A 14,215-nucleotide genomic window follows, 5' to 3' on the forward strand; every position below is an offset into this window, starting at 1 on the left:
GTGTTTTCAGGTGTACCTGCATGCAGTTGTACGAGATGCTCACGGCAGGAAAATGAGCAAGTCTCTTGGTAACGTCATCGACCCTCTGGACGTCATCACTGGCATTTCACTGGAGGTAAATTAACCATTGCTCTTGGATTTACACCATGTGGCATCATAAGCTGTCCTTGCACAAAATAAATCTGGTGTGTGTGGGGTTCTAGTATTCATCACACTGTGTGGACCAAATGTCCCCACAAGTATAGCAATACCAGTCATTTTTGACTTTTTGTCACCATGCAGAAAATGGCTCATTGGGACCAAAAAAAGTCAACAATTACTGGTATTGCTATACTTGTGGAGACATTTGGTTCACACAATGTGATCAAAACCAGGACCACACACACATTAAATTAATTTAGTTTTCTTTGAGGGTTGGGTCTACGTTTGGGTATGAGGACAGAATATAAAGTCTGTACAGTATAAAATTATAGTGATCTATGGGAAGTCTCCATATAAAACATGATAGCCCAACATATTTGTTTTTGTGTGTGCGCGCAGGGTCTTTATGCTCAGCTAGCAGACAGTAATCTGGATCCTCTGGAGATTGAGAAAGCCAAACAGGGACAGGTATATGCCGTATTCTATAATCTCTTGTAATGTTTTTGTTATTGTGCCTTTTAGCTGCTTCTGTGCTTTTCTGTTACATGTTGTGCATGTGTTTGATCTGTAGAAATCCGACTATCCCACTGGAATTCCAGAATGTGGCACTGATGCGCTTAGATTTGCTCTGTGTGCATACACCAGTCAAGGTAAAAAAATATACATGATCAAAAGCTTGTATTCCCTCACATCTGTTATTGTAGTACCAAATAGCAGTTTTTGACACAGTGTCCCTGTAGTTCTTTTGTAAATATGTGTAGTAATAAAACATGTCGCTGTCTACAGTGGTTACATTCCTGATAAAGTGTATTTATTTATTTTATTTCCCTGCCCCAAATGAAAATAATGGAATTTTAATAGATGATGATGATAATAATAATAATAATAATAATAATAAAAATTGTTGTTGTTATTATTAATAAATATGGGTGATATAGAATAATTATACGTTGTAATATACATACAGTGCATCCAGAAAGTATTCATAGCGCTTCACTTTTTCCACATTTTTTTATGTTACAGCTTCATTTCATAATGGACTAAATTCATTTATTTCCTCAACATTCTACACACAATACCCCATAATGACAGTGTGAAAAAAGAGTTTTTGAAATTGTTGCAAATTTAAAAATAAAAAAGCCAGAAAAATCACATGCACATAAGTATTCACAGCCTTTGCTCAATACTTTGTTGATACACCTTTAGCAGCAATTACAACCTCAAGTCTTTTTGAATATGATGCCACAAGCTTGGCACACCTGTCACATTCCTCTTTGCAGTACCTCAAGCTCCATCAGGTTGGATGGGAAGCGACAGTGTACAGTCATTTTCATGTCTCTCCAGAGATGTTCAATAGAATTTAGGTCTGGGCTCTGGCTGGGCCACTCAACAACATTCACCAAGCCACTCCATTGATATTTTGGCAGTGTGCTTTGGGTCATTGTCCTGCTGGAAGATGTACCGTCGCCCCAGTCTGTGGTCAAGAGCACTCTGAAGCAGGTTTTCATTCAGGATGTCTTTGTACATTGCTGCTTTCATCTTTCCCTCTATCCTGACTAGTCTTCCAGTTCCTGCTGCTGAAAAACATCCCCACAGCATGATGCTGCCACCACCATGCTTAACTGTAGGGATGGTATTAGCCTGTTGATGAGCAGTGCCTGTTTTTCTCCAAGCATAACGCCTGGCATTAACTCCAAAGAGGTCAATTTTAGTCTCATCAGACCAGAGAATTTTGTTTCTTCAGATGCTTTTTGGCAAATTCCAGACTGGGAGTGGCTTCCGTCTGGCCCCTCTACCATACAGGCCTGATTGGTGGATTGTTGCACAGATGGTTGTCCTTCTGTAAGGTTCTCCTCCTCTCTCCACAGAAGAACGCTGGAGCTCAGACAGAGTGAACATCGGGTTATTGATCACCTCCCTGACTAAGGCCCTTCTCCCCCGTTCACTCAGCTTTAGAGTCCTGGTGTTTCTAAACATCTTCCACTTATGGATGATGGAGGCCACTGTGCTCATTGGAACTTTAAGAGCAGCAGAAGTTTTTCTGTGACCTTCCCCAGACAATCCTGTCTCGGAGGTCTACAGACAATTCCTTTGTCTTCATGCTTGGTTTGTGCTTTGACATGCATTGTCAACCCTGGGACTTTATATAGACAGGTGTATGCCTTTTCAAATCCTGTCCGATCAACTAAATCACCACAGGTGAACTCCAATTAAGCTGCTGAAACATCTCAAGAATGATCAGTGGAAACAGAATGTATCTGAGCTCAAATTAGAGCTTCAGGGTAATGGCTGTTAATACTTATGTAAATATGATTAAAAAAAATTTTTTCAGGCTTTTTATTTTTAAAATATTTGCAGAAATTTCATAAAGTCTTTTTTCACATTGTAATTACGGGGTGTTATGTGTGGAATTTTGAGGAAATAAATGTATTTAATCCATTTTGGAATAAGGTTGTAACATAAAAAAACTGGAAAAAGTGAAGCGCTATGAATACTTTCCAGATGCACCGTATAATGCAGATTTATTATTGGTAATACTAATAGTGATTATAACATTTTTAATAATCCTGTTCTAATAATAAAACAAACCTCTCAGTGTCTAAAGTAATTACAGTAAAGTATTTTTTCCTTAGCCAAGATGATAATGATGATGATTATTAATAACAACAAGAACATCCAGATCAGTGCCTCCAGTGGTTACAGTCATGGTTGCAGTATTACTTTTTATTATCTTTTATTCTCATTTCTTCCAGGTCGAGACATTAATCTGGATGTTAACAGGATTCTGGGATACAGGCATTTCTGTAACAAGCTGTGGAATGCTGTGAAGTTCGCCATGAGGACTCTGGGTGAGGGGTTTGTGCCCAGTGAGAAAGCTCAGGTGAGACAGGAGGAGGTGATGGACATGTGTTAACCGTGAGCTCTACATCTGACTGCTCTGTTCTGCTACATCCTTGGTTCATTTCTGAACAATTTTGTGTGGGTTTTTTTCAGCTGTGTGGCAGTGAAAGTGTCTCTGATCGCTGGATTCTGTCTCGTCTGAGCGCAGCAGTAGCGTTGTGTGATGGCGGATTCAAGGCCTACGATTTTCCCACAATCACCACTGCCATCTACAATTTTTGGCTGTATGAGCTCTGTGATGTCTATCTGGTAATGAAAACACACACATTAACTGCACAGCCTTGCTTCTGGCCTCCTCATGTGTGAGACGCAGCAGTTGAAAATGCAGTTTTTATGCATCTGTTAATTTTTAGATTTTGGGTGTTAAAGGTTTTCATTAAGTTTTTTATGTTAAAAAAAACATACAAAATTACTAAGTTTTTTTTTTTTTTTTTTGACACTTTATAATTTTTTATCTGTAATGATAGTATATAATTTGAGTAGGGATGCAACGATTATAGTTTTTGGTTGTACGATTATAGTCTGAGGAATAATCACGGTTTCACGGTTAGCTATTATGCATTCATTGATTTTAAAACTACTAGTTTCTAAAATCACATGAAAACTCCTTATATTTTAAAGTGTTATTCACATAATACTGTACAACACAAAATAATAATAATGAACAAACAATAGTCCATTTCTCTTTGGACTTAAAAATAGGTGAAAAAAGTTTCTGACATTTAAACAAGTAATAATTTTTAACTGAAAATAAATTTAAAAAATGAACAAATAAATAAACAAACAAATAAATAATGAATAAACAAACAAATAATAAATAAACAAATAAATAATTTAATATTAAATAAATAAATAATAAATTAATAAACAAATAATAAATAAATAAATAAATAAATAAATAAACAGTATTTCTCTTAAAGAGAACAAATGTAGTCAAAGACTGCTGGATGTCTGTCTGAAAGGCACTTTAGATCAACCATATTACAAAAATGTTTGGTGTTTTTTTCTTTTTTGGATGCGAGTAGAAATGTGTATAAAAAGTGTGAGTGTATTGCAGTGCGCACATGTCGCTCCCAATGGAGGCGCACGGCTTGTGCTCGCATATTGGAAGCGAATTTGTGCGTGCAAAAGGGGCAAAATGTGAACGGCCCTTAGTTAAAGCATCAGCCATAGTTAAACCTTGTGTGCGTGTGTGTTAACCTTGGTGTACAAGCTCAGAAGCTTAAACTAGCGCACAGTTGCCATAACTTTTAGTTGCAGCAGTTTTGTTCCGTGCCACGGTGTTGAGAAGGCTTTACGATTAATTAACCTTGATGAATTAAATCGCGGTTAATAGTAAAATCGGTTAATCGTTGCATCCCTAATTTTAAGTGTTGTGTTCTAAAAATAATATTTTTTTCTCTTGTATTGAGCCATAAATCTCCTCTTGAACAGCTTAACTGTTTTATTCCTATCTATTTTCTGAAGGTTTTTACCAGTGGATATGTTCATGCATAATTTGACTAATTTATAAAGTGTTTTACATTTAAAGATACCTAAAATAGTTTAACATTTTGCTAATTGAAGTTCTTGTCCATTTCTTTATAAACCTGGAGTTTAACTTGGTTATTACAAAACCTTTGGACTTTTATGACTTTAAAAATTATATTGTAATCAATGTCATTGAAGCTACCATATATGGTTCTTTGCCCATAAAAAGTTTAACCTTTTGAAGGTTCACCTTTTCACTAATGCGTCAAAAAAGAAATTTAAGAGAAATTTGAACCTAACTTCTTCCGTTCTTTATATTTGTGTGCTAGAAATGGATGTAAATCAACACGGTTATTAAATAATACCTCATTTGCATGTTTAATCATGACATTTTAGAAAACTTGTAAACTTGTTATACATTTTCTTTTCCAGTTTGTACTGTAATGAATCAACTGGAGTTTGGTTATTTAGTTATATAATTATATATGTTTTTATACTCTATTCTTAATGCCTTAAAGGTGCAATAGGTGTCAAAATCTTAACCGGTTAGCATAATATCTTTGAAACACAGTCCCTCCCCTGCTGTCCAAAGCAGACAACCCACTAGGTCATGTCATTCACCAGTTAGACTTTATAGTACTTTATAATACTACAATTCCGAATGAAAATCTGTATAATATCTAGCCCGTTTTCAGTTGTGTAGCAAGCAAAACTTGTCATAATGTGCAATATTTCATGCATGCAAGGATCACGTCTCACTCTCTCACCCGCTGTCAGGCAGTATGCTTAGTGGTTGGCCAGCAGTGTGCAGGAATTACACTTATCACTAAGCCATACTTGCATGCTATTTCAGAGCAAATATTCAGAGTAGCATGGTAAACAATATAGGGAGCGCGTCACAGGCTGTCAGTGTTCAAAAGTGAACCAATGTGAATATAAAACCAACTTGACCTCAGTAAAGCAGGCTAGGCGAAATAGCGCTATTTATTGATGTTTTGTTGTTAAACTAAATAAAAATCTACATTATCGATGCTGTAAAAGGTCACACATCTGAAAATAGTCACACATCAATCTTTCACAGGAGGATTTCTGTGGCTGAACAACACTTCTGTGCATATAACCCATTCATAACAACACAATCTACATCAGCTCCGTGTGACTTAAAATAGTTTTAAAACTTATCATTACCTGTCTAAAAGAAATACTTCAGCCATGGTGTCTTCCTTCCTCCAGCATGCAAAAGTAACTCAATATTGATTCAGGATTTGAAAAGGATTTGATTCAGCATTTGTGTACGTGCACGCTTTAACGGCAGATCTGCATTTGCTGACAGACAGTTTGGGCTACTTATCAGACTTGTGGGAATTGTCAGCCTGACAATATTTAATTGGATGAACTTTTTTTAGTCTTATGCCTTACCCAGAATACAAAAATACATTTAGATTATTTACTTTAATCACTACTATTGGAACGTGAAGAGATTTTCAACAAGCACAACAAAAATGTTTCTGAAGACAGTCACCTACTGCACCTTTAGTTATTATATGCAGTAATAATATTTGTGCTGTCTGTTAACCTTGTGACTTGTGTTTTGTCTGTCCCGCAGGAGTGTGTGAAGCCGGTGTTTAGCAGGACAGACTCTGAGGGTCAGAAACAGGCTGACGTCTGCAGACAGACCCTCTACACCTGTCTGGAGGTGGGACTGCGCCTCCTGTCCCCTATCATGCCTTTTGTTTCTGAAGAGCTCTTCCAGCGTCTGCCGAGGAGAAGGCCTCGGGACAGCCCTCCCAGCATCTCTGTCACACCCTATCCTGACACTGCTGAGGTGAGCAGGACTCAGTCCATCAATACCAAACCTCAAACGTCATACGGCTCAGTGGGATTTTCAAATGCTGTGATTTTTCAGTTTAACAACTGTATGCGCTGCTTGTTTCCGAATGAAGTGCTACTGTTTAGGATACATTTAAGGGGCTGTGGGAAACTTTTTTTTTTTAATACATGCTGCGTTTACACAGTAAGGTTGAATAAAAACACAAAATTGAAAACTGATCTCAAAGTGGAAGTTTTCAAAACACCTGAAAACGAGACAATGACATGATGCGTGTGCATAGGACATGTTTAGGGGAGTTTATTAAAGGCAAGAGCAAACAAACAAACACAACAATAGCGGAGTGTATGATAGTGTTGGTATTCAAGTGTTTATTAACACTTTATCAGCACAGTGTGGATTTACTTCACATTACAACCAATAGCAGAGATCTATCTTATACACACACACAGCAAATTATAGTTGTCACGCCTCTACTGGCGTGACATCATTATGAGTTGCCCCATCTGCATCTCAGCTGCTGAAGTAGTTTGATTGTTTCATGTAGAAATTAATAAATTAAAGGGATTGTTTACTCAAAGGAAACTTCTGTCATCATTTACTAACCCTTTTTTTTGGTTGAACACAAAAGAAGATGTTTTGAAAAATGTTGGAAGTCAGTAACCATTCATTTTCTTTTCGGCTTGGTCCCTTTATTAATCCGGGGTCGCCACAGCGGATTGAACCGCCAACTTATCCAGCATTTGTTTTACGCAGCTTCCAGCCGCAACCCATCTCTGGGAAACATCCATACACACTCACTCACACTCTTACACTACGGGCAGTTTAGCCTTTCCAATTCACCTGTACCACATGTCTTTGGACTGTGCGGGAAACCAGAGCACCCGGAGGAAACCCACGCGAATGCAGGGAGAACATGCAGACTCTACACAAAAACGCCAGCTGACCCAGCCGAGGCTCAAACCAGCGATCTTCTTGCTTTGAAGCGACAGCACTACCTACTGCGCCACTGCGTTGCCTCAGTAACCATTGGTTCCATATTATTTGTTTGTCTTACTGTTGATGCTAGTGGTTACAGATTTCCAACATTCTTCAAAATGTATTATTTTGGGTACAACAGAACATTAATACTCAAACTGGTTTGGTACAAGTCAGGGGAGAGTAAATGGTGACAGAATTTTTCTTTTTGGTGGTACTATCCCTGTAAGACAACCATAACTATTGGTATTATAATTTCACAGTTGTAGTGTCAAATAAAATAGATACATTTTAAATACTCTTTCATTTTACATAAATTTAGTTATGATTGTTCTAATTTATTTAGTAATTCTATTAAGACAATTGTAATATTTCTTGTATTGATACACAACAAAATGTTTGACAAATTGTGAAGCAAACCTGTTTTTTTTTCCTTTTTTATTATTATTATTATTATTATTATTATTATCATCATTATTATTATCATTATTATTATTATTATCATTATTATTATCACTATTATTATTATTATCACTATTATTATTATTATCATCACTATTATTATTATTATTATTATTATTATTATTATTATTATTATTATTATTGTCATTATTATTATTATTATCATTATTATTATTATTATTATTATTATTATCATTATTATCATTATTATTATTATTATCATTATTATTATTATTATTATTATTATTATCATTATTATTATCATTATTATTATTATTATCATTATTATCATTATTATTATTATTATTATTATTATCATTATTATCATTATTATTATTATTATTATTATTATTATCATTATTATTATCATTATTATTATTATTTATAAATAATTGCAGTTTTGGGAAGCAGGACTAAATTGATCTTCTTTTTGTTTAGTTTGGATGAAACCAACAAAAAACACCCTTAGATAGTGAATGCGTTTTATGATAGATAATGTTTTCATCATTCATCATGGAAAATGCATTGGTGTGTGTGAAGGTGACTGGAATAAAAACATTGAGTGTCATGAACAGTTTCTGCTTGTGCACAGTTTCTACTGTTTGCTGTTCTGACTGCTGTGTTTGTTCTGCTTGTAGTTCTGCTGGCACAGTGAGGATGTGGACCGTCAGATGGAGTTTGTCATGTCTGTGGTCAGAACCATCCGCTCACTCAGGGCTGATTATAACCTGACCAAGACTCGTGCTGACTGTGAGACATCACACACTACACTATACTACACTACACCCTGATAATAGACTGACTGTGAGAAATCACACACTACACTGTACTGATAGCACATACACTACCTGACAAAAGTCTTGTTGTTTATCCCAATTGTAAGAGCAACAAATAATAACTTGACTTCTAGTAGATCATTTGGAAAAGTGACAGAAGGTAGAAAAGTGAAGGAATGATTCTGGTTCGAGGTTACATTCAGTATGGGGGTGTGCGAGAGATCTGCATAGTGGATGGCAACAGGAACAGCCCATTACATTACAAATCACTGGAGAGGACAAATTCTTCAGCAGGATAGCGCTGCTCCTCATACTTCAGCCTCCACTTCAAAGTTCCTGAAAGCAAAGAAGGTCAAGGTGCTCCATTATTGGCCAGCCCAGTCACCAGACATGAACATTATTGAGCATGTCTGGGGTAAGACATAGGAAGAAGCATTGAAGATGAATCCAAAGAATCTTGATTAACTCTGGAAGTCCTGCAAGATCGCTTTCTTTGCCATTTCAGATGACTTTATTAATAAGTTATTTGAGTCATTGCTGAGATGATGGGAGTCGTACACTATATTCATTCTTTTTTCACTGCACTATAACTTCATATTCTATACTTTACATCATTTCTGTTAAGTGACAAGACTTTTGTCTAAGCAAAGTCAGACCTTACTGTCCTAATTAAATAATTCAAAATCAAGCCATGATCTTATTTTATTTTGGCAAAATAAAGGTAATCTAGAGGCCTTTGCCTTTCATATAAGCCACTTCTGATACCAAATGATTAAGCTAGAAGTCAAGTTATTATGTTGTTCCTAAAACTTGAATAAGTGACAAGACTTTTGTCAGGGAGTGTAAAGTAGAGTCTACTAGAGATGGACCAGTCAACACCCATAGGAACTAGGAATCTAGGTATGTGTGTTACTAGGTTATACAGGCGTGACACATGCAGAATTGCATGAACATTTCAAGCATTTTTCCATTAATTATCCATAAACTAGGGTGACATATACTAAATGTATAATTTAAACTGGTTAATTGAACCATTATTAATCTAAAATAATGCAAAATGATTTAATGTGACGGGAAACATTTGATTGTGTCAATGATTGTTAATGATTTAAAAGGTTTAAGAATAATTTAAACAGAGTTGACAATAACAGAGTTGACCTTTTCCACCATTTTGTGGAGTCAAGAAATGCACTAAATGTATTTTTTTGTAACTGAAATTACAAATAATGCAGAAAAAAGAGGGTCCAAATCTAGTGTTGGTCGTTCTGATATTAGAATTGTTTATCAATATAGTTTTTTAGGTAGTGGCTCATTCCTCTGTTTTTACATTTTGAACAACATTACCATCATTCAACACAACATTCTAAGTTGATCTTCATTAAAGCATTTCAATTGGTTGAACATTTTTTTCCTTATTAAATGTTTTTTTTATTTGATCTAAGCTTGTATTAAACATACTATTTATCCGGGACTCTTATTTTGAAAATGGGAGAGGCAGGAAGAGGGAAAAAGAGCAGTTCTCTGAAACAGGCAGCCATGCAGTTCACAGCTTGTCAGAACACAGAATGCAGGATATACAGATTATACATTCATTCAGTGCCACCACAAAGAGGCATAGGGTCTGTTTAAATGTCCTTTATTAGTTTAACATGTATATTGGGAACTTTTGCCATGCATGTTTGTAATTTGGCAACAAACACATGTAAACTGCTGGATTATATGCATGCTTGAGCCTTAATCATTTACTATTTTGCTTTCAGACACTAATGTAATGTGTGCATGTTTTCTTTCCGTTACAGGTTTCCTGCAGTGTATCGACTCCGAAACGGCCGCTGTGGTCCAGACATACAGCCTTCAGATCCAGACCCTGTCTTACTCTCAGGCCATTCACTCTGTGGTCGGAGACGCCGCTATCCCACAAGGCTGTGCGGTGGCCATCGCTTCAGACAAATGCACCGTTCACCTCATGCTGAAGGTTATTAAACTCCTACTAAGTGTTGCTGGATCACAGGAAAGCATTTAGACTAGCTCTGATGCACCTGAAGGAGTTTATTGTGGTTGTCATAATCCGCACCACAGCTGCCAAATACCCCAAAATGAATCATCCGGAAATGAGGAGATACACTCAATTTAAATATCATTCTCCAAAAATATCATCTGCTTTGGCTTTGTGTCTGAAAATGATTTCACCGCCTCCAGAATCACATTTAATGAGCGTAATGAGCTTTTTCTGTTAATCCTTGTCTTTTCCTCCTTTGAATCAGGGTTTGATTGACTTGGAAAAGGAGGTCACCAAACTGACGGCCAAGAGAGGCGAGCTGGAGAAACAGATGGAGAAGATGAAGGAAAAGATGACCAAGAACGACTACAAGGAGAAAGTTCCTGTGAAAGTGCAGGAGGCTGATGCTGAGAAGGTAAATATGACGGAGGAGAAGGGAAAATGGGCTTGAATTACAGTTTTTACCAGTGTTTGAGGGATTTTTTTGTCTTTTTTTAGCTGAGGCAGAATGAAGCGGAGCTGCAGAAGGTGAAGGAAGCCATAGAGAACTTCAGGAAGATGATGTAACATTTCACCTTCATGCTTTTTTTTTGTATCTTTATGAATTTTTTCATTGAATTCTTTCCTTTGTGTTCAATGTCAGTCATGCCTAGCAAACAGTAATGTGGGGAAGCTTGAATAAAAATTAATCTTAAATTAAATAGTTATGAATTTTCTTGTATAGTGACTTTAATATTCAATTAAACATTATATATAGCATTTTCTTACTTTTAATAGGGCGTTATATACATAAAATGCATGAAAAACCCATTTTAAGTTGTTGCCAAACAAACCAAATATATTTAGACATTCGTAAAATATACATTTATGTGAATAAATAAATGAAAAAAATAATAATAATAGTACATTTTGGATGAGTTTTATGTTAAAATAAACTAATTATATGTGCTATTTTACTACTTTGTTAATATTGAATATTAATTATAATCAAAATGTTCTTTTAACTTGGATTATCCAAAACAAAGCATTTATTAACAATAAATAATAACCATGCTTAAAAAAATGCATATATAATATTTGGAAAGGATATAGGTTTAGGAAAAATGTTAATATTTGTTTTGTTACATAAGGCCTTAATTAAATTTTTTTTAAAATAATTTTTTCCAAATTTCAAATAAAAACATTGACAGTTTACATTGACATCAGTAGTCAAATGATTTGCCTTAATCTGAATAAGACAATAATAAGATTAATGTGTTTACATGAGTTGCTTTTTGAATGTTCCTTTCATGATCCCGTTTTACATGTTATAGCTCATAACTTAATTAACATCATGGTGTCAATACAATATCCACGTTTCTTCTGGAGTTACATGTAATTTAGGGTGTTTCATTTTTTAATTTGTTGACTTTAACTGCAGTTTGGCACTTTTACTTTCATTCAGGAACATTTCATGCATGCCCCCCGTGACAAACGAGATATTGGATGAGAGTATGAACTGCTGGAAGAGTGTTGTCTTTATAGAATTTGATACCGTAGGCCGTATGGGAAAAAAAAACCTTCCACATCTCACGATGCAAGTGTCTGTAGTCCTTCACGGTCTTGGCAGGTACCAAGAATGGTGTCAAACAGCCGTGTGTGTATAGAATATCCTGTCGCAAAATGCAGTGAAAATCCTAATCATAGTAATAGTTTGTGTTAACATATCTGTACCGTACTTCAATAATGGGACTAAAATCAGCATACTCCACATGTCCTTATCCGATTTCTGCTTAGTTCGATTATGACCCTTATTGGATTAATCAAAAATCTGTTTACATGGTAGACTCTTAATCAGAGTACTGTCTTAATTGTAAAATCGGATTACTGGTGTACAGGTACTCACTGTCACTTAGAGGACTACTTTTTTCAGATATTGAAAATAACAAATGTTTAAATTGAAAATCACTGTTGAGTGAAAATCAAGGTCATTGCACCAAATATTGATTATTTTCACCTATTTATTTTATATAAAAACTCTCTGGTTTATAAACTGCGGTAGGGGTTAAGGTTTTATTTTAAATTTGAAAATGTCATCCAGAGTTTACAGAATTAAAGTAATTACATTTTACTCAAACTCTAAATCATAAATATATAAAATGGTCAATAGTAGATTAGTCAAGAAACATACAGCAACACTATTTCATTTACAATAACAAACTTTTATTTTGTGTGTGTGAAACACAAATAATGACATTATATAGAGGAATTCAACCACAAAAAGTCTCCCCGGTTTTCATTGAATATTCATATGTAATATAACATTCAGAACATTGTTTGACGATACGGTTTGTTCATAATTACAGTGCTTCACAAAGTCAATTTAAAAAAGAAAACAGACTGAGAAAGAGGCAAGAGATCATCTGTCCCATCATTGAGTCTCTCAAAAGAAACAAACATGACATAACCTGAGCGTCCACACATTTCTGACCCTCACTTGTTAAACACCTACTGCGGTGCAGGCAGAGCACAACCAATAATTTAAAACGCCTCAATCAAACCATGCGAACAAAACATAAACGAATAACCCTGTCACATTTAGACAAATGACTACTTCTAAATTGCTCCCTGCCACCCTGTAGATCTGACTCTGAGTACCGGCGTGTATGTCTGTTTCCCTTTGACCTCCAGTGCTCTTTCTCAGCGCCTCTACAGTTTCCAGGGAGGCCTGAACTCAGAAATAGGGAGTGGAGTGCAGTGCGTCGTCTCAAAGTTACGCATATACTTCCGTGCCTGAGAGAAATACAAACAGATAAAGCCAGGTTAACATAATATTCTGTAAATCTGAAAAATAAAGGTGGAAAGAGCACTGAAAAATCATAGTCAAGTAAAAGCACCATTACTTGCCGAAAAATGTAGAGCAAATGTAAAATGTAGCAAGTATCTGTTGTAAAGACTAAAAGTATGAGTAAAAAGTAGACTTTCTAAAAGTACTCACGAATAAGGATTATTACACTGAAAATGGTTCCACCTTATACAGTGAATAAAGTAGTTTACATTAGAAATGGCTGATTTTGACACTGTTGAGATCCTGTAGCGCAAGTGTTTCGAAACATTGCACCAAAGCATGATCTGAAACACCCTGGTCATGTGACTAAAGTATTTCGAAACATAGGTCATTTCAGAATCATTTTGAGACCTGGCAAGTAGCAAATCTGCGGATGATTGACAGGGTCGGAAAAAAATCTAATGTAGTCTAGTGGTCTGTGATGCAAATGTCTTGAGTTCGAATCCTGACTTGTACAAATACTCCTAAACTAATGTTAATTTTTTTATGATCAAAACAAGACATATTTATTCACTCACGTTTGTTCGGATGTCAGACCAATGTTAAAACAAAATAAGTTATAAAAACAGAGCATTTAAAAACATCTATAGCTGCATCTCCCTTAATTCGAACACAATGGCTGTGTCTGAAATCACCTACTACCCAGTAGGTACTGAATTTAAACGTACTACTCTGCCGTTAGAAAAGTACGTTCTATACAGTATGAATGGAACTCGGATGTACCACATCCACCATTTTGTCATGATCACATGACCTACCCACGTCAGTTGCATTGCTTCACTTGATAGCGCAGCGTGCATCAGATGCACACTTCAGAATCTCACCGGAAGTAG

General features: G+C 35.7%; 2 protein-coding genes across 2 annotated transcripts in view; one reads left to right on the top strand and one right to left on the bottom strand.

Moving 5' to 3' along the window:
• Positions 1-11,256, top strand: part of vars1 (valyl-tRNA synthetase 1) — a 43,391-nt gene extending 32,135 nt beyond the window's left edge. The window contains exons 22-31 of the mRNA XM_056475195.1: positions 11-115; positions 541-609; positions 713-791; positions 2,895-3,022; positions 3,136-3,291; positions 6,119-6,337; positions 8,419-8,530; positions 10,356-10,531; positions 10,821-10,970; positions 11,054-11,256. Coding sequence (XP_056331170.1) covers positions 11-115; positions 541-609; positions 713-791; positions 2,895-3,022; positions 3,136-3,291; positions 6,119-6,337; positions 8,419-8,530; positions 10,356-10,531; positions 10,821-10,970; positions 11,054-11,122 — 1,263 coding nt within the window. The 3' untranslated portion in view covers positions 11,123-11,256. The remainder of the gene's footprint in view (positions 1-10; positions 116-540; positions 610-712; positions 792-2,894; positions 3,023-3,135; positions 3,292-6,118; positions 6,338-8,418; positions 8,531-10,355; positions 10,532-10,820; positions 10,971-11,053) is intronic.
• Positions 11,257-12,735: 1,479 nt separating this feature from the next.
• Positions 12,736-14,215, bottom strand: part of abhd16a (abhydrolase domain containing 16A, phospholipase) — a 36,032-nt gene continuing 34,552 nt past the window's right edge. Inside the window, 1 exon segment of the mRNA XM_056475625.1 lies at positions 12,736-13,327. Coding sequence (XP_056331600.1) covers positions 13,244-13,327 — 84 coding nt within the window. The 3' untranslated portion in view covers positions 12,736-13,243.

Source organism: Danio aesculapii, chromosome 16, assembly GCF_903798145.1.
Source record: "Danio aesculapii chromosome 16, fDanAes4.1, whole genome shotgun sequence".
Classification (NCBI taxonomy): domain Eukaryota; kingdom Metazoa; phylum Chordata; class Actinopteri; order Cypriniformes; family Danionidae; genus Danio; species Danio aesculapii.